At 39.4% G+C, this 21,079-nt stretch overlaps 1 protein-coding gene across 3 annotated transcripts in view; it reads left to right on the top strand.

The window, feature by feature from the left end:
- Positions 1-21,079, top strand: part of TCERG1 (transcription elongation regulator 1) — a 178,723-nt gene that overhangs the window by 60,103 nt on the left and 97,541 nt on the right. For all 3 annotated transcript variants that reach the window (XM_053717150.1, XM_053717151.1, XM_053717149.1), the window contains 4 exons: positions 196-284; positions 8,318-8,478; positions 15,562-15,631; positions 15,844-15,970. In XM_053717150.1, coding sequence (XP_053573125.1) covers positions 196-284; positions 8,318-8,478; positions 15,562-15,631; positions 15,844-15,970 — 447 coding nt within the window. The remainder of the gene's footprint in view (positions 1-195; positions 285-8,317; positions 8,479-15,561; positions 15,632-15,843; positions 15,971-21,079) is intronic.

Raw genomic sequence — 21,079 nt, 5'->3', positions numbered from 1 at the left:
AAGTTTATGTACTTGTCCTCAGCACCTGCAATGCACTACTGCATTGCTGCTCTGGAGCTGACTTTAACTGTGTGTTTTTAATTGATTTGCAGGGTTAAAACACATTTCCTTATTGCATTTTTCCTTTTCATAAAGTTTACTTATGTACTGAACGTTGCATTATTTAAATGTGCCAATTTTTCTTTTCACTTTCAGGAGCCAAAAGAGGAAGAGATGACTGAGGAAGAAAAAGCTGCCCAAAAAGCCCGTCCTGTAGCTACGACCCCCATTCCTGGCACTCCATGGTACTTATGATCCCAAAGCCTGTTTTCTTGCCAATGTTTGCAGAAACTTTTGTGTTAGTCCTGGATTTTGCATCCTAAACCAGGCAAGAGCTTTAATTTTTATACTTAATTTGCTTGTTTGGGTAAGGAGATTTCATTCTTTGTGTAATATTTTCTCACATGTATACATATATAATATTCACCTAGTTTTTACAGATGAGCTTGTATACATTAAGATAACATTTATGAGTAATCAAGAGCATGGCCTTTTCTTCCATTTTGTGTTTTAATTTGGGTATAGGGACACAAAACCTCAACATTTTCTTTCATGATTCAGATGGAGCATGCAATTTTAAACAACTTTCAATGTTACGTATATCTAATTTGCTTTGTTCTCTTGGTGTCCTCTGAAGAGCATACCTAGGTAGACTCAGGAACAGCAATGCACTAATGTGAGATAGCTGCTGATTGGTGGATGCACATATTTCTTCTATAAGATATGACAAGTCCACGGATTCATCCTTTACTTGTGGGATATTATCCTCCTGCTAACAAAGAGCACCACAGCAGAGCTGTCTATATAGCTCCTCCTTTAACTCCACCCCCCAGTCTTTCTCTTTGCCTACTCTAAGTACTAGGAAGGGTAAAGTGAAAGAGAATCCAAAGGCTACTCATGGAGTAAGATCAGGATTCCTAGGATTTTGTCCTTTCTCCAAGAAGGATTGGAGAAGGGGCTATAAGATAGAACTATCTGCATTGCAATGCGACTCGCCTTATCTTGTTTTCCATGCTGATAAGGTGGTTTTGCGTACCAAGCCTGGATTCCTTCCTAAGGTTGTTACTAATAAGAATATTAATCAGGAAATTGTTGTTCCTTCTCTGTGTCCTAATCCTTCCTCTAAGAAGGAGCGTCTGTTGCACAACTTGGACATGGTTCGTGCTTTGAAGTTTTACTTGCAAGCGACCAAAAATTTCCTTCATACATCTTCTCTGTTGTCTATTCTGGAAAACGTAGAGGTCAAAAAGCTACGGCTACCTCTTACTTTTTGGCTGAAGAGCATCATCCGTTTGGCATACGAGAATGCTGGACAGCAGCCTCCTGAAAGAATTACAGCTCACTCTACTAGAGCGGTGGCTTCCACATGGGCTTTTAAAAATGATGCTTCTGTTGAACAGATTTGTAAGGCTGCGACTTGGTCTTCACTTCATACCTTTTCCAAATTTTACAATTTGCTTCTTCGGAGGCAATTTTTGGGAGAAAAGTTCTTCAAGCAGTGGGGCCTTCTGTTTAGCCATCTGTCTTGTCCCTCCCGTTCATCCGTGTCCTGTAGCTTTGGTATTGTATCCCACAAGTAAAGGATGAATCCGTGGACTGGTCTTATCTTATAGAAGAAAAGTAAATTTATGCTTACCTGATAAATTAATTTCTTCTATGATACGACGAGTCCACGGCCCGCCCTGTCAATTTAAGACAGATTATTTTTTTTTTTATTTGAAACTTCAGTCACCTCTGCACCTTTTAGTTTCTCCTTTTTTCTTCCTGTACCTTTGGTCCAATGACTGGGGGGGTGGAGTTAAGGGAGGAGCTATATAGACAGCTCTGCTGTGGTGCTCTTTGCCACGTCCTGTTAGCAGGAGGATAATATCCCACAAGTAAAGGATGAATCCGTGGACTCGTCGTATCATAGAAGAAATTCATTGATCAGGTAAGCATAAATTTACTTATTCCTCTTGTCATTGGCTCACTCAATTTGGTCAGCTAGCTCCCGATTGGGCATTGCTGTTCCTTCAACAAAGGATACTAAGATAATTAAGTACGTTTGACAAAAGAAGTAAATTGTAATGTTTAAAATTGTATGTTCGGTTTAAAGGGACATAATACTCATATGCTAAATCACTTGAAACTGATGCAGTATAACTGTAAAAAGCTGACAGGAAAATATCACCTGAGCATCTCTATGTAAAAAAGGGAAGATATTTTACCTCTCAATCTCCTCAGCTCAGCAGAGTAAGTTCTGTGTAAAAAGTTATACTCCGCTGTTGCTCAGCTGCAGGTAAAAATAAAAAAATGAAATGAACAGCAGCCAATCGGCATCAACAGTGCTGAGGTCATGAACTTTTACTGTGATCTCATGAGATTTCACTTAACTCATGAAATTTCATAGTAAACTTCCTTAAACTGAATAGGTTAATAAGATGAGTGTGCACGTAAGCTCACTCCCTTGTCTGTCCCGGGACAGACATACTGATTTGCTGCTTAGAAGTCCTTTACAATGGGATGTGGCTAATGAGGAACTTTTGAGGTAAATTATCTTTCTTTTTTACATAGAGATGTTCAGGTGATATTTTCTAGTCGGTTTTTTACAGCTATGCTGCATCACTTTCAAGTGTTTCAACATTTGGGTATCATGGCCCTTTAATCACGAAAGAACAATATTGGGTTTCTGTGTCCCTTTTTAATGACTTATTAAAGTAATTGCTACTTTTGTTCCATGCATGTGCTTGAGTGAAAAGGGTACATCTATCCACTTCAGTGCATGGTGTAAAAACATTTGTATCCCGGACTTAACCTAGAAAGGAAAAAAGAAACAAATATAAATTATTTCTTAAAACATTATGCTGGGGCAGTCTCTGAATATATTTTTTTTTTTTTACTAGAGTATCCCTTTAAAATGCATGATGATGTGATTAAAAAAATATCAATCAATTTAACTCTGAGTATGCATAAAAACTAGATACACGTATACAGGGAGTGCAGAATTATTAGGCAAGTTGTATTTTTGAGGATTAATTTTATTATTGAACAACAACCATGTTCTCAATGAACCCAAAAAACTCATTAATATCAAAGCTGAATATTTTTGGAAGTAGTTTTTAGTTTGTTTTAGTTTTAGCTATTTTAGGGGGATATCTGTGTGTGCAGGTGACTATTACTGTGCATAATTATTAGGCAACTTAACAAAAAACAAATATATACCCATTTCAATTATTTATTTTTACCAGTGAAACCAATATAACATCTCAACATTCACAAATATACATTTCTGACATTCAAAAACAAAACAAAAACAAATCAGTGACCAATATAGCCACCTTTCTTTGCAAGGACACTCAAAAGCCTGCCATCCATGGATTCTGTCAGTGTTTTGATCTGTTCACCATCAACATTGCGTGCAGCAGCAACCACAGCCTCCCAGACACTGTTCAGAGAGGTGTACTGTTTTCCCTCCTTGTAAATCTCACATTTGATGATGGACCACAGGTTCTCAATGGGGTTCATATCAGGTGAACAAGGAGGCCATGTCATTAGATTTTCTTCTTTTATACCCTTTCTTGCCAGCCACGCTGTGGAGTACTTGAACGCGTGTGATGGAGCATTGTCCTGCATGAAAATCATGTTTTTCTTGAAGGATGCAGACTTCTTCCTGTACCACTGCTTGAAGAAGGTGTCTTCCAGAAACTGGCAGTAGGACTGGGAGTTGAGCTTGACTCCATCCTCAACCCGAAAAGGCCCCGCAAGCTCATCTTTGATGATACCAGCCCAAACCAGTACTCCACCTCCACCTTGCTGGCGTCTGAGTCGGACTGGAGCTCTCTGCCCTTTACCAATCCAGCCACGGGCCCATCCATCTGGCCCATCAAGACTCACTCTCATTTCATCAGTCCATAAAACCTTAGAAAAATCAGTCTTGAGATATTTCTTGGCCCAGTCTTGACGTTTCAGCTTGTGTGTCTTGTTCAGTGGTGGTCGTCTTTCAGCCTTTCTTACCTTGGCCATGTCTCTGAGTATTGCACACCTTGTGCTTTTGGGCACTCCAGTGATGTTGCAGCTCTGAAATATGGCCAAACTGGTGGCAAGTGGCATCTTGGCAGCTGCACGCTTGACTTTTCTCAGTTCATGGGCAGTTATTTTGCGCCTTGGTTTTTCTACACGTTTCTTGCGACCCTGTTGACTATTTTGAATGAAACGCTTGATTGTTCGATGATCACGCTTCAGAAGCTTTGCAATTTTAAGAGTGCTGCATCCCTCTGCAAGATATCTCACTATTTTTGACTTTTCTGAGCCTGTCAAGTCCTTCTTTTGACCCATTTTGCCAAAGGAAAGGAAGTTCCCTAATAATTATGCACACCTGATATAGGGTGTTGATGTCATTAGACCACACCCCTTCTCATTACAGAGATGCACATCACCTAATATGCTTAATTGGTAGTAGGCTTTCGAGCCAATACAGCTTGGAGTAAGACAACATGCATAAAGAGGATGATGTGGTCAAAATACTCATTTGCCTAATAATTCTGCACTCCCTGTAGTCTAATATTTTTGTAGATGCTGAAAATGTATTTGCTCAAATTTAAAACAAAATTAATATTTTATCTACCAAATGGCAGCTGCTTTCTTGCCTGTTCAGTTACTTCCAGAATCCTCTGATCATATAATCTGCAGCAGACATAATCTTATTTGGAAATTACCATTATTTATGAAGCTATTAGGAGAGGAATTATTACAAGTTGTACAGTTAAATATTTGGATATTTTCTTTTCATGCAAAAAACATATTTGCTTTGCATTAGCTTGCGTGTTTATAACTTAGAGGGATAGAACGGTCTGCATTTCAATTTGGATTCTAAAACCTTTTTGCAGTAAACTTCCGCTAGTAAAAGTTACTGATTTTCTGCAGCATACGCACATTCTCTGTGAAGGCCCGTGCACCTGTATTCATACAAAAAACCTTCACAGGGTGTCGTCAGTTTCTTGTATGACACAAATTATGTTTTCAGAAGCAATACGCACCACTACCAGCTCTGAGATGTGGTGTCTGAATACTTGTGCACAGACCTTCACAGGGTTGTGTGTATGCTGCAGAAAAACAGTAAAAACATTTACTAGAAGCATTTATGCTATTGGAAGTATATTGCTAAAATAATTATATTCCATATTGAAATACACCCATGCACAATTAATTTTGACCTTTCTATCCCTTTAATATTAATCCTGTCTTTCATATACCTTTTTAACATTTAGTTACTCGGTTTTAAATGGATGAGTGTATATATGTGTGTATATGTGTGTATGTATATATATATATATATATATATATATATATATATATATATATATATATATATATATATATATATATGTGTGTATGTATGTGTGTGTGTGTATATGTATGTATATATATATATATATAATGGTCTTTGCAATAAAAAATAGAATTTATTTCATCAGTTTAAAAAACAAACGTTTCAGCACTGCATTGTGCCTTTGTCAATGTTACACAACAAAAAGAGTACAAAGACAGAGTGCAACTAAGCACCCAGAATCAGATAACATACATTTAAAACAAACCCCCTTAAATAGAGGAAATACCCGCTTAACCTTTACCGCCATTCCTGTTACACGCTCATTCAGTCTCATTCAGTCGCTGACACGTGACGTCAGAATTGGGAGACTGAATGAGCGTGTAACAGGAATGGCGGTAAAGGTTAAGCGGGTATTTCCTCTATTTAAGGGGGTTTGTTTTAAATGTATGTTATCTGATTCTGGGTGCTTAGTTGCACTCTGTCTTTGTACTCTTTTTGTTGTGTAACATTGACAAAGGCACAATGCAGTGCCGAAACGTTTGTTTTTTAAACTGATGAAATAAATTCTATTTTTTATTGCAAAGAACAGTGAGCTGCCTGCTTTTTGGAGAAACTAGTTATGGTACTAGCAGTGCACCGTGGCATTACTTATGGTATGATTGTGCAATCCTATCCATGACATTGCATATATATATATATATATATATATATATATATATATATATATATATATATATATATATATATATATATATATATATATATATATATATATATATATATATTCAGAGAGGAGAGTATATTTACATAAGGTTACAGCTAAAACTGATGCACTAGTCGATACATTTCTCAGATAGGTGGATTTTATGGTGCAAGAAATCTCTATCTTGGTTTGGAACGTTAGCTGTAGAGAAGCAAAACTTTGAAGTTGCAGTAGATGTTTTATGTCAACTCATTGTTAAAAGGAAGAAAACATTTTCAGTACCAGATTTCTACATTAAAGGGACAGTAAAGTCAAAATGAAACGTTCATGATTCAGATAGGGCATGCAATTTTTGACAACTTTCCACTATACTTGTATCATCAAATTTGCTTTGTTGAAAGATAAACCTTAGTAGGCTCATAGGCTGATTTATAAGCTCTTGAAGGCTGCCTCTTACCTCAGTGAATTTTAGTCAGTGCTTGTTAATGTGTGTCATATAGATAAGTGTTCTCACTCCTGAAGAGTTACTTATGAGTCAGCACTGATTAGCTAAAATGCAAGTTTGTAAAAATCACTGAGATAAGGGGCAGTCTGCTGAGGCTTAGATATAATGTAATCACAGAGGTAAAAAGTATATTAATATAACGGTATTAGATAGGGATTATCTATCTTTTTAAACAATAACAATTTTATAGTAGACTATCCTTTTTAATTTCATGTAGCCAATTACAATTTATTATATATGGTAATCAGATTTGATATTGGTGATCTAGCTAAAAATGTTTTGGGTACTGGCTTAGTCTGACCAGACTTGACTGAATGCGATATGTTTAAAAAAAAAAAAATCAATCAACCTATTTGACTTACATTGCTCCTAATATCGATTCAGAGGCAAAATAAAATATTTAGTTGGTAAAATAGGAAATGTAAAATGAGCTGCACAGAGCATTAAATGTATTTTTGTGCAAATATAAGCACAGCACATCTATTGAAGATATATTTCTTGTTACTACTTTTCACTCATTTCTGTGTGTATCTGTTTTGTTATAAAAAGTAAAACTACGACGATGATGCAGAGCACCTTTCTACTGTAGTGAACTTTTAAAGGCTCTAATTCCACTTTAAAGGAATATGAAACTCAAAAGCACAAAAGAAATGTTTTGGCTTTTGATATTCCTTTAAGAATGCTAGTTAATTATTTTTTTTTATACCCTAAAAGTTACAGATTGAATCACAGTGCATAGTGACAGACTATTTGTGTAGCCTGTTTCTGTGGGTTATGTGTAGAAAATTTTTGGTTGCAGGTGTTTTTATTCATGATATACCTGTGAAAATAGGGAAATTCTAAGGCGACTAAATTAAACTCATAGTTTATCACATAAATTCATAAAAAGCAGGGCTAATTTTTTTTTTTAATATGAAATTTTAAACATAAAAGACCTAACTGGACTTCCTAAAGCAGCATTAATGATTCAGAGTGTGCAGATAAAACATAAACAAACAAAAAAAACAACTTTCCAATTTTGATTCTCTCAACTAAAGTACCTTTCGTTTCCTTTCTTAAAAATGATCTCCTTTCTTTGAGAGCGTACTGAAGATAGCATTCTTGAGTGTACGTCTTTGTATAGTACTCAACACAGAATAGCAAAAAAAATATGCATTTGGCAATTTAAAGTAAATTGGATTTTTTTTTATTGTGTTCATTATCCGATTTATTAAATTCCTTGACCCTTTTCAATACAGACATCCTGGGTAAGGTTTTCCAATTACCTTTTTAGTTTCATTATTAATTTCCATTCAGAGCGATGTAACTAGAAAAGTCCCTTTTCTCTATTTGTGTAAGAGCTTTAACAAATATACCAAGGGAAAAACCTTTATACCCGAGTTAACTATTTCTAAAAGTACACGTTAATAGGTTCAGTTTGCCAGCTTTATTGATACAGAAATGATTTATCATTCCATTTACATATTGAGATATTTTGAACTATAATGTATAGTAATTCCTTTTCTTTTCCGGATTTTTGTCATAAGCGTTTTAAATAAACAAAATAAAACTGACAAATGATGTAAAAAAAAATACACACACACTGGTCATCAATGAAGATCCCTTTACACTGTACACATGAACTTGAATTAACCAGTTAATGTTTTTCCTTGGAATTTTGTGTCACTGCTTTAAATATTCAGTGTTTTTACACCGCCTTATTTAACACCTTAATTACACGTTTTTAAGATTTAGTATTAAGAGATGTCTTTTACTTTTCTAGGTGTGTTGTTTGGACTGGTGACGAGAGAGTGTTCTTCTACAACCCTACAACACGCCTCTCCATGTGGGATCGTCCAGAAGACTTGATTGGAAGGGCAGATGTTGACAAAATCATTCAAGAGCCTCCCCATAAAAGGGGAATGGAAGATGGAAAAAAATATTGTGAGTCAAAGAAAAGTGTAGTGGTTGAGAAGTCCAGAAAATCCCAAAACTAGAAAAACATTTTATAGGGACCAGTCAACTATGAATCTATATAAATACGTATATGTAGAATAATCCAGAAAAGTTAGCAACCAGGTGTAAATTGTCCAGCCTCCAAGGTTCTTGTGATGTTGAGCTTTGCTTAACTGATGTGGTGTCTACATTGAGTTTCTATATCATTCTATTTAAACAATGACATTTATTCCCATTCTTTAGAAAAAAATGACTTCATTTCTTAGTGTAACACCAACTGTGATTGACAGTTGCTTATCTTTTTTTTGTGATTGTTTTATTTGTTTTTATTACTAAAAAAACTGAATTGAAACACATGCTTAACAGCAGTGGTTTCTATATACTGATTGCTATACTGCAGTGTTTCTCAACTCTAGTCCTCAAGTACCCCTAACAGGCTAGATTTTCATGATATCTGAACTAGAGCACAGGTGAAATCATTTGATGGATGAGAGCAGATTAGCAAAGATCAGCTGGTTTCACCTCTCATGACCTTTAATGATTCAGATAGAGCATGCATTTTTAGCCACTTTGTGCATCACTACTTGTAGACCCATGACGAACCCTTTTCGTCATGCAGTAGGATCTCTGATCTACCGCTGTTTCAGTGATCCCCAAAAACACTGGCAAAGGATTGCTGGTGGACTAGTGGCAGCACTACCAGGCTTCATTGGAGTGCTGGTGACTTTGCCACTTACGCACATGGTGATGTCACAAAAAGGGCAGAATCAGGAAGCTTTGTGTAGCAGCAAGGTAGCTGGATGGGGGAGGTTATTCAAACCCCTCTATCTCAGCTCCCTTAACAGCTACAGACCTCCAGGACCCCTCAGATGAAAAAGAATTACCTGCAGTAATATAAAGATGTTTAAAAATAAAGTGAACATAAAAAAAAACACATGGAGATATGCTTGGGAATGGGATATAATATCAATAAAAATTCTTATGTCTAGAGATGCCTAATAAAGTTTTTATTTTCTATTACAAAAGTCCTGCTCTTAAAAAAAATGAAATAAATATATATACATATTGTTTGTATAGTCAGATCCTCAACGTGGTAACACCTTGCAAGAAAAAAGTGCTTTTCTTTTGGTACTGCACAATGGTGCCTCTCTCTACTATAGCCCCCAAAACCTTGTATGGGCCCCTGTTTTACATGTGGCTCCCCTTAACCCTTTCAGTGCTAACGACGGTTCTGAGCCGTCGCAGAGTTTCCCACTCAGGTGCCAACGACGGCTCAGAGCAGTCGCTAGCACTCTCCCAACTTGAGGGAGATCTGGGGGCTCCTACCCCGGCGATGGGGCCTGTATAGTGATAGGCATCACCGGGGCTTCACGCAATGACGTGATGACGTCACTGCGCAACTTTTATTTAAAAATAATATAGGAAAACTGGGCATGCTGCTTAGAAGCTTGTATCTCGGCCATCTAAGCAGCTACAGACCATCTAAGCAGCTACAGAACAGTGTTGGGGATCTGTGGGGGAAAAAAAACCTTTAAACAGCTAAGTGGCCAGCCTATTTCTGAAGCACTATATGGTAGCAGTTTTGCAAGAATGTTATCCATTTGCAAGAGCACCAGGTGGCAGCACTATTTCCTGTGATGCAGTGTTAAGTTTTATCTCAACACAGAATATCACGGGAACAAAATTTGATGATAAAAGTAAAATTTAAACTTTTGTATGGTATGCTCTGTCTGAAACACAAATACATTTTTTGGTTTTCATTTCCCTTTAGCCCTTTTGCTTGGTTAAAACCTTTTTCTTTTTGGACTGAAATGCGTGTAATGTTCTTTAAAGCACACAATGGTGTAAAAAAAATATGCATGATACTAAACTACTATTTATAATAATTTATATATATATTTTTAAAACTATTGATTTATAATAATTTATTATTGTCGCTATTTTGACAAAGTGCTCATTCTTAGTTCTGCTTTTTCTTCTTTAACGAGAAGAGTCCACAGCTGCATTCATTACTTTTGGTTATTCCGAACCTGTCCACCAGGAGGAGGCAAAGACACCCCTGCCAAAGGCTTAAATACCACTTCCCTCATCCCCCAGTCATTCTTTGCCTTTTGTCACAGGAGGTTGGCAGAGAAGTGTCGGAAGGTTTAATTATATAGACTCTTATGGAGGGTAGTACTCTTCGAAATGGGACTGGAGTTTTAAGTAATCCTGTCAGCCTCTCAGTGAGCGCTTGGATGAATGTTAAGAGTCCGGAGATGCAGGGAGAGTCTTTCTGCGAAAAAATCCTGACTAATGTGAACAGCTCCTTAGCAATCAGCGTTGACGAGTTTCGCTGCCTGCTTTATTCTCTCAAGTCCATGTCAGAAGTGAGGCTACTATCTGTCACACTTGAAGGGCTGTGTTCCTGTTCCACGGCGTTGATTCCGGTAAGATCGTTTCATTTTACTTTGATGTGAAAAAGTAATATAAAACAAAGAAGTCAGGGTCTCAGTGGGACTCATTTATCTTTGTAAGGAATCAAGGGTTAATATCTCCTTAGGGGGGTTACTGAACAGGGGGGACTTTAATCATGTTTGTGATTGTCGGTCTGCTAATTTGGGCTCATGGCGCGCTTTTGTATGGCCTGCACGGTGCACCTTGTGACGAGGCGTGGTCACGCTTCTGTGTTCCATTTCTGTATTCCTGACCGTGTGGCGACGGAGAGAGTCTGTTTCGTTAGCTGTCTGGGTCTCAGGAGGTGTTGAGTGCCCCAGCCATTGGGGGTGTAAGGTGCCATTTTTTATTTTTCTGTCCATACTTTCTATATACCAAGTTATGGAGGATTCTGACTTTTCGGAGACGGTTGTCTGATTCAGATTCTACTTCTTGTGAAGAGTATGAAATGGCCCGGCTAATCTATGCCCATCAGTTATGTTCCGAATGCCGCTCTAGAGTGCTCTCTTCTCCCGTTACAGGGAACTTGGAGTCCACCGAGCCATCCCCCCCTTGGGATCCCATATCCCGTTCGGCACATCCCCTAGAACTTTGTTTGGTTACGAAAGCAGGTGTCCCTAATGCCGGTACCCCTTCTCCGGAAGGCGGCTTGTTTCCTCCAGAGGTTACAACACGGTATATGGCCATGGCACGTTTACATCTTCCAGAGGAGGTGTTGCTGAGATTCTGTGTGTTATGCTAACCGGGGCTCGTTGGGTGTGGGAACGCCTGGGTCAGATCAGCTATCTGGGGAAGCGGTCTCCTCTAAAGCTTTAGGGGCCCCAACCGTCTGGTTCATCAGTTGCCCCGGCGGTGGTAAGTCTTGCTTTTCGTTATAGACTGGCGCTCCTTTGTGTCCTGCTACGACATGTTTTGGGGTTGCTGGAGGATCTCCGTATTAATAGGTTAAGGGATCCTCAGTCTTCTCTTCCAGGCGGCAAGCTGGGTTAGACATGTTGGGATGAGTTTAATCTCCTGGTCGTCTTCCATTTTGCTTTCTTTTTTGTTCAAGTTCTGAGCTGTGGAAGAATGGGGTCTCTGATTGGCTGGTCCCGTTGGTGTACCCATTCTTCTTGGACGTTCACCTGTGGGTGCTGCTCTTCTTTTATTTGATCCGGTTAGGATGTTTTTTATTTTATTTTTTAAGAAGCTCATGTCTGTTATGATTTCTCAGTTGGGAAATATTTCTTCTCTGGGATTGGATACTAGTGATTTTGTGATCGCTTGGGCACTTCAGTGGAAGTCGCATGTTAAGGTGTTAGTACATTGTTATGTATTTAAATCCTTTTATCAAATCCTCGTGAGGGTCTTTAATTTCTGTGGCCTAGTTTGGCGTACCCTATGTAGCAGGCTGGTCCTGATAGGGCGCTATTTCTGTTCCTTGTGGTCTATTTCATCCACATGGTGCCGGTGTAACTGGCTGGGTGGTGAGTTGCTCTCTTGGATGAGGAGTTTATCTTGGTGTCTCTTCAGATCGAATAATCTTTGCTTTTTGCTAAGTTTCGTCAAGTTAACCTTCCATGAGCTCCATAAATTTCTTTTAGACTCTGCCCTTGCAGGGCTAAAACATGGTAGAGGAAGCCTTCGTTCCTAAACGTCAGGCTGGTTCTCGTTCTGCCTTTGGGTGGGGCATCAGGGGATTGTACTCAGTCCTCATTGTCCTGTTCCTCGTGGGTGGGGGTCCAGAGCGGATCCTACTAGGGATCAATCTGGCCGGTTTTCCTCGTCTTCTGTTTTGAGGTTCTCCTCTTGGAATCTGTTCTCCTGGATGACAGTCTCTCTTCCTTTGGGTTGAGGTTGATGGGCCTTTTTGTCCCCTCCCTTGGGGTTGACTTTGGGTCATCTGTTTCTGGAAGTTAAAGCCTTTTGGTTATTCTACTTCCGGGGTCTCGTCTGCTCCCATATTATTGGGAGATGTACAGATTAGTTTATCTCCACTATTTTCTATGTCGTCCCTGCTTAGGCGTTTGTGGGTTTCTCCACAGCCATTTGCACCTTGAATGTGTGCTAGAAAGCTGTTAAAGGGACAGTTTACTCAAAAAATTTCTCCCCTTTAATTTGTTCCCAATGATCCACTTTACCTGCTGGAGTGTATTAAATTGTTTACAAGTAGCTCCTTTACCCCTTGTATTGGCATTTGAAATTGTTGATTTAGCATGTGGTATCCCCACCTATTCTGAAAGTTTGTGGCCGCGCGTTCCAGCTATAGATAAGCTTTGTAAACACAGCCAGCAGAAGAAATGACACTCCCAGTCAGTTATAGCAGAGATAAGGTAATACAATGTTGATTTTCCATTGTTCCCTCAAAGTACTGGTGATTGTTTTAAGGACAGATATAAGATAAAGAAGCAAGTATATGTGCACAATGTGATACAGTAATGAAATCTGATTATACCTACAAGCTCAACCCATTTTATTAGGTTGTGGCTTCAAAACACAAAATCAGAGCTTTAATATACACAAATAAGCCTTAAAAGCTAATTTTCATACATTTTTTATTCTGCAGTTGGTAAAAAAAGCAATTGTAAACACATTAAGGGAAAAAGTATTTTACAGTATACTGTCCCTTTAAGTTATGGCTTCGCTTTCCCTCCCTTTGGGGGTGAATTTGATACCCATAATATCCACCTGGTGCTTGAAGGTATTTATTCCTCAGTTTAGTGGGATTGTTCCCTCTGCCTTGTGTGCGGGGTGTCAGTGTGTAGGGGTGGACTTCTGGTGCTATGCCTTTACTATAGTACAGTGGAGGGTCTCCTTTGGGACTGCCCTTTGTCTTCAGGAAGGGGGCTGTGTCTGGGTTCTGGAACCCGAGCTCTTTGTGGGGGCTGGATCTCTCCCTTTTTACTTCCTGCAGTTCCTGAACAGCCAGCTGTAGTAGCCTGATGGTTAGGTTAGCTGCCTAGCAAGCGGAATGTTTGCAGTTTTGAAACCAACCAGCTGCAGCTACTTGCACCTTGAATGTGTGCTCGCAAACTGTTTATGATCGGGTTTCTTTTAATCCCTAATCCTTTTGAACATTTATCAGTCACTTTGGGGCTGGGTCCGTTGCTAGAGCGAGTGTCAGGGATCGGTCTGATCTGCGTTTCACAGTTATTGTGAACCTTTTTTAGGGTGAGGCTTCCTTTCCACTGTTTTGGAAAGGTCCTGTCCTGCACTGTTTCGGAGTTCTTCTGAAGAAGGTAGTCCTGTGTGGTTGCATTGCTAGGGTGGCAGGATGCCTATGTCTTGGAGGAGCATATTCAGATAGCTGATGCTGTTTTTCAGCAGCTCCCGGGGACGGTTTGTCTTCCGCTTCCTTTATTCTGGGTGAGAGTAAGTTCTCTGTGTAGGGGAGGGATTTTTCTTTCCTCCTTTTCAGTTCTCTGGACATTTCTTAGTCCTTGGTTTGAGGTAGAGGGGGCTTTACAAGTCCTCGCTTTGCTAGGTCGACAGGTTCTTTTCATAGGTGCCCTTTTCCTCCTGGTTCACTCTCTTGGAGTTCCTTTTCTTGCTCCTAGTCCCTTTTGGGTTCTGAGGGTCCTTTTGGACTAATTTAGCTGAGTCTCTTCTCTTCCCCGCTGGGGGAATGTGGAAATTTCCCCTTTCCTTTGCTTGGGTGGGGGGGGGGGTTATTTTGTGGGCTGTGTGCCTCAGAGGCTTTTGGCTCGGTCAAGTCTACTAGCCTGAGCGATCTCTAGCAAAGGCCTTGCAGGCTTTACCTGTTGGGAAGTTATATCGGCCTTTTCCTTTTTGTCCTTTTGGCTTCTCGTGAAGCAGTTTTTTCTGTCAGGAGTTTTGGGTTTAGGCTGTGGTGCCTTCAGAAAGGGCTGCATTTTGTACCCGCCCGTTTTGCATTCAGTGTCCTCTATAGCTTGGGTATTTTCCCAAAAGTAATGAATGCAGCTGTGGACTTAAATTATGCTTACCTGATCATTTTCTTTTCTTCTGACGGGAAGAGTTCACAGCTCCCCGCCCGCGTTGTATCATAAGGTGGCGGCCATATTTTTTGTTTCTTCTGGTACCTTTTTCACCCTGATATTTCTCCTCCTGTTCCTTGTTCCCTCGGCAGAATGACTGGGGATGAGCGAAGTGGGGGAGGTATTTAAGCCTTTGGCTGGGGTGTCTTTGCTCCCTCCTGGTAGCCAGGTTTTGAATTCCCAAAAGTAATGAATGCAGCTGTGGACTCTTCCCGTTAGAAGAAAAGAAAATGATCAGGTAAGCATAATTTAAGTTTTTTTTTCCTGGGGCTAGAAAAACTATTGTGGACGGTGGGCGGCATGTAGACCTAGGGCTGCAGGAGCAGACTTCTGCACCCAGCACACACCTATATTGCCATCAAAGCAAAATGTTGGTGATGTTAGAAATAATATCAAACCAGACAGTAATTTCACTATTATATTTTTAATGTACTTTTAATTTCTGAATAGGTTTTCATGAAAGAGCACTGAAAACAGATATACATGTAATATATGTAACATAGTTTCATCCAAATCTATCTACAGCTGAAAAGTTTTTTTTTTTTTTTTCTTGCACCACTAGATGTCGGCACTTATAAACTTTGTTTTAAGTTTAAATATTTTTTTGTTTGAATATTTTTTTTGTTTGTTTTTTTTTAAGTTAAAGAAGACCATGAACCCATAGAAGATCCTAATGATGATGATGAACCTGTAAAATCAAAAAAGCGAAAGTAAGTTTTTTTTTTTTTTTTTTTTTTTTTTTTTGTGTTTTTATTATATATATATAAACGTTTCTGATTTGTTGCACTTTTTACGTATAGCTCCTGCTTGCAAACAGTCAAGTATACTCTATAGAAATAAAATAAAAAAGTTTTAATACAGACTGACCTAACCAGACTTTCTGTGCTTTTACTTTATTATTTATCTGTTTTGTGTTTTACAGGAAAGATGATACAGAATCTGATAAAGAGACTGCCATGGAGGCAGAAATCAAAGCTGCCCGCGAACGGGCCATTGTTCCCCTGGATGCCCGAATGAAACAGTTTAGAGATATGTTGCTGGAGAGAGGGGTTAGAAAATCATCTTTTGAGATGTATATAAATCTTTTCTGATTTTTGCATACACAAGTCACTAAGTCACAACAGTCACTAAGTCACAACAGGTTTTTGCTTCTAAGGTAACATGTAGTTTCCTGACTGATGTGTATCCCAAGGGACAGATATCTCTGCAGTGCAAACTGGATGTATTTTGATTTATTTTTATTGTTATTCAGGTACTCAGACTGATTTTAACATGGGAATCTTAGCTTTTCATTCCTCTTTGGTATATATATTAGTGCTCCTTAATCAGTTTATTGTAAGCCCTATACTAAAATATAATTTCTTTCCTATGGCATAGAGAGTCCACGATTTCATTCCAATTACTAGTGGGATATTCAACTCCTGGCCAGCAGGAGGAGGCAAAGATCACCCCAGCAGAGCTGTTAAGTGTCACTTCCCTTACCCATAATCCAGTTATTCTCTTTGCCTCTGTCAAGGGAGGATGTGCGGAGATGGTGTCTGAGGATATTGAATCCTTTAATGGGTACTTTTCCCTGCAAGCAAGGATTGGGCCTATGATGTGTCCATGTCAATCTCTTTAGTAAGAGTAATGGTGGCTTTTAGCAGTTAGTAGGTGGCGAGGTAGTCCTTGCTTTATTTCTGACACCTATGCTACCCCTTTATAGAAAACCAGGGTTGGTTACTCAGTTTTTTTTTATTTTTCTACAGGTCCCTGACAGAAAGTGTTTTATCTGCCACACCTAAGAAGCTGTTCCTGCCCTGCAGCTGAAGCTACAAAGGTAAGTGCTTATTCCCTTCTTGACGAGAAGGTCCTAGCACTTTGGTTTAATTTCCTCCTTTTAACAATAATTGAGTTTAAGGAATTATAATATTTTCCTAGTTGGGATTTATCTGAAAGTGTGTGTGTGTGAGACAACTGTGTTAGTGTTTTTAATCAGTTAAAGGAAGACAGAGATTTTAATTCCCTTTATCGTTATGATCCTAAGAAGGATTTAGTTTCTTCCTTTTACTCACACTAAGGGTCCCCTGTACTAGCTGGTTACATGGGAAACATATCTGTATTGGAGGCAGTTTGTTTTCTTGATCAGGAGGACCTGGAGAAAAGCTTCTGTGGAACATTCCTGTACTCAACTAAATGCCAGAAATTTCTCAGAAAGGGACCTGGTATGTGACTCTCAGGTCTGGGATTTATGTGGTCCAAAATATGGCTGCTTTTTAAGCAGTGTAAGGTCTCTGAGATTGTATTGCGGTTTCATGAATAACCACCATTTAGTCGTGACTTTTTTTTATCAAGATGGCGGCTGGGAGACGTTCCGTAGTTTTTACTAGGGAGTCTTCACCGCAGTATTTCCCAAGTTACTATCTTAGAGTGGGTATTAGGTTGCGGTTCAGGTGTGGGGACTGAAAACGCTCTACAGTTCTGGCTATACACCATTTAATGTGGGCTTTTTATTCCGGTAGTGGTTCTCTCATGATGGAGATTATGTTCAATACCACTGGTTAGAGTCCCCACCTCAAGCCTATTTTCCTTCTGGTAGGCAGAAGGGACTTCTTTGGGAGCGACTATTTTAATATTCAATGTGCTCCTATGTGTTATCCCAAAATCGTTAGCGGTGGGGTTAAATTTTACCGCCTTCAAATTTCTTTGGGTGCCCTTTTTGCCGAGATTATTGTCGGATTCTGGATGCGCTAGTTTTAGAGGAGGATTTTTCCACGTGTGTGTGTGTGTGTGTGTGTGTGTGTATATATACCCATATTGTTTTCTTTATGGGCTTTATCTGTACATGTGAATGCTTTATGGCGTTTCATATTATGTTTTCCCCTGTTATGATAGGGGATACTTTGTGTGGTACATAACTGCTTGTTAGCAGCTTATATTTTATTTCACACTGTTATTTTATGGGATACTTTTTGTGCACTACTAGATATTTTATCTGTGTATGCCTGCTTTATAGCAGTTTAAATATATTCCCTTCTGTATGTTATGGCATTTAATTTATTTCTACAGTGAAGCAGGATATAGATTTTCTCCTGTTCTCCCCATCTATAATGCTTTGTCATCTGGTGGCCACTTTATAATATGTCTCCATGTCCTTTTTCTGTGTATAAGAGGAGTTTATTTTTTAAGGCATGGTGATGAGTTTCACATGAGTTTTATGCAATCTCATCGATGCTTTTCTCTTTTAAATTTACACTTTACACCTTTTTTTTCTTTTTAGCATCAAACTAAGTGGTATGATGACTGACTTAGTTTCTGTTTATTTTCCAGGATCATTGGTTCAGATCCAGCAGAATTTGTTCCTGTTTTTTTCGTTTATATTCCTTTAATATTTGGGACAGATTTTCAGAATTCGTATATTCTTTTAGTTTTTTGATTAGTGTCCCAGGGTTGGTCCACTCATCTCCTGATGACGGACATTATCCTTTGAAAAAGCCCTCTGGTGGCTCAGTAAAGTTACTGGGATACAACATGAGATCAGAATTCAAGACCCCATAGGGGCATGAGAGATAGAACCTGTCTGCATTATTTATAAAATGGGATACTTATCTTATTCCATTTTTTTTTTCTGAGAATACTATTCTGCTCAAGGATGCATAATTTTCTGCATCAATCATATAGCAGTTTTTTCCTTCCCTATGGGAGGTCTTCTAGACTTTATTTGGCAGTTGCAAGTATAGCAAAGCAACAGCACAAAAGGCTGAGGTCCCAGGTTCAATCCAGGGTGTGACAGTGATTCTGTTTTTAGAGGCTTTGTGGTTTTTTACCATCTTCTGCCTTTATTGCTGTGCAATATTTTATCTCCTCTTCTTTTGAGGAGTTATCCTATCTGGATCTTCTGAATTGTTGCAGTTGTTCCGGTAGAACAGGCTCGGGATCCTATTCATCCTTTTTGTAATTTCTCAAAGCAGATCTTTTCAAATTATTTTAGATCTCGGGTGTATCTACAGGAGGGTCAGTGAGTTTTCTGCAGTATGCATGATGGTTAGCTTACTTACTTAGCAAACAGAAGACTTGCAGTGTGAAACTGCAGCTCCTTACACCTAGAAGGTGAATCTGGAAGGTTCGGTCCTCAAATTGATAAACCATAGGACTAAAGAATGATTTTCTTTCTCCTATTACAGGACTCCAGTTTCCTAGGTTTTTACTTTTTGGAAATTTTCTCCAGTGGCACAGACTGAGCTAACTGGTTTCTGATCCCGGAGTCCTAGGTTCAATACCAGGCAGGGGTCAGGCTGTTGTTTTACGGCTACGTCCCCGCCTTATGGTTTGTAATTTAATAAATCTGACAATTTGTAGCTTCCTTTTGGCCTCTCAGAGATTTTGCGGTGGTGCTGTACCTGGCCGATTTCTAGATTCAGGCGCCATCTTTTTCTTTTAGCTAGATCCCATAGGGATTTCCCTGTTGTCGATTCTCCGCTTCCACGGGTAGTAGGTGAATCTGATATAGAGTTCCTTGGTTCTAATCACCAGGGTATGTTTTTAGGGGGATTGTCATAGACTCGATCCCCATGTAGATTCTCTTGTCGGAGGTCAGACATTTTAAGTTTTCTTGCTACTTGTTTTTATTTTCAATCCTCTCTGCGTCCGTTAGTGGTTCTGTACATAGATGTATGGATCTGAGGGTTTTCTTTCATAGACTTTTCCGTCTCACCTTTTCAATCAGACCTCTATAGTTATGCAGGCTCAGCCTATGGATCGGAGACTTTGCGGACTTCTTTTAGAGGATCTTTGGGAGAGAGACTCTCTGTCCTGGTGGTTTTCCCAGGACCATCTGTCGGTGTATATGCTTCCTGAGACCATCCTGGAGATTGTGTTCTTGGATGCTGGCCTGTCGGGCTGGGTAGTGTTTGGTAGTCCTTAAAAGCTCATGGATTTTGGACTTATGAGGAGTCTTCCTTCTAATACATATCCTAGAGTTGAGAACTATCTTCGATGCTATATTAGCTTGATTTCAAATGAGTTGGGTCCAGTTTAGCACAAATTCAATCGGATATCTTCATAAATTCAGTTCTCCTTGGCCATGAAGGAGATGACACGCTTTCTTTAGTGGATAAGCTCTCGCAATGATATCTTTCTGCCATCCACCTCCCAGGCTCTCCTGGAAAGCGGATTTTCTGAGAAGACAGACTTTTTCTTCCCAGGGAGTGGACCTCCTCCAGATGTATTTTCATTGTTTAACCCTAAGTTAGGAGGTTACTGCGTGGGATCTGATGACCTTTCGTCGATAGGACAAGCTTCCAATTATGAGTCAAGATCTAGAGATCCACAAACAGCTCTGATCGATGCTCTGGAGGCTCCTTGAGACTCTCCGGTGGGAGGTTCCAGAATTGGATCTGATGGCGTCACGCCAAACCTCCAAACTACGGTTCAAGATATAGAGATTCACAAACCGTTCTGATTGACGCTCTGGGGTGAACTTCGGTCTGGCATTCATGTTTTCCTCCATTTGCTCTCCTTCCACAAGTTTATGGCTCATATCAAACAGGAGAGAGCATCTGATTCTTATAGCTCTTTCTTGACCTCAAAGGATCTCGTTTGTGGATATGTTGAAGATATCATCTCTTCCCCCTTGGAGGTTGCCTCTGGGAAAGGACCTTCTACTTCAGGGTCCCTTCCTTCTCCCAAACCTAGATTCTTTGAAGCTGATTGCTTGGAGATTGATCGCCTAATTTTGTATATGCGTGGTTTATCTGAGGTCATTGATACCATGCTTCAGACATATAAGCCTGTTAACCATAAGCTTTAAATTAAGGTATGGTGTAATTGCCTTCTTTGGTGTGAATCGAAGGGTTTCTCTTGGAGCAGGGTAAGGCAACCCCAAATTTTGTCGTTCAGAAGGGCCTGGAGAAAGGTTTGTCAGTCAGCACTCTGAAGGGTCAGATTTCTGCACTGTCCATTCTTTTACTCAAACGTCTGGCAGTTTTGCCAGATGTTTAATTTTTGTTCAGGCCTTGGTCAGAATCAGGCCTTTGTTTCATCCTGTTGCTCCTTCTTGGAGTTTTACAGGTTTTACTGGTTCTACAGGTTTTGCAGCAGGCTTCGTTTGAGCCGATGCATTCGGTTGATTTTAAGTTATCTTGGAAGGTTTTGTTCTTCTTGCCATTTCTTCTGCTCGC

This window comes from Bombina bombina, chromosome 6, assembly GCF_027579735.1.
Source record: "Bombina bombina isolate aBomBom1 chromosome 6, aBomBom1.pri, whole genome shotgun sequence".
NCBI classification, from domain to species: Eukaryota; Metazoa; Chordata; class Amphibia; order Anura; family Bombinatoridae; genus Bombina; species Bombina bombina.
This window is presented reverse-complemented; position numbering and strand designations above follow the sequence as displayed.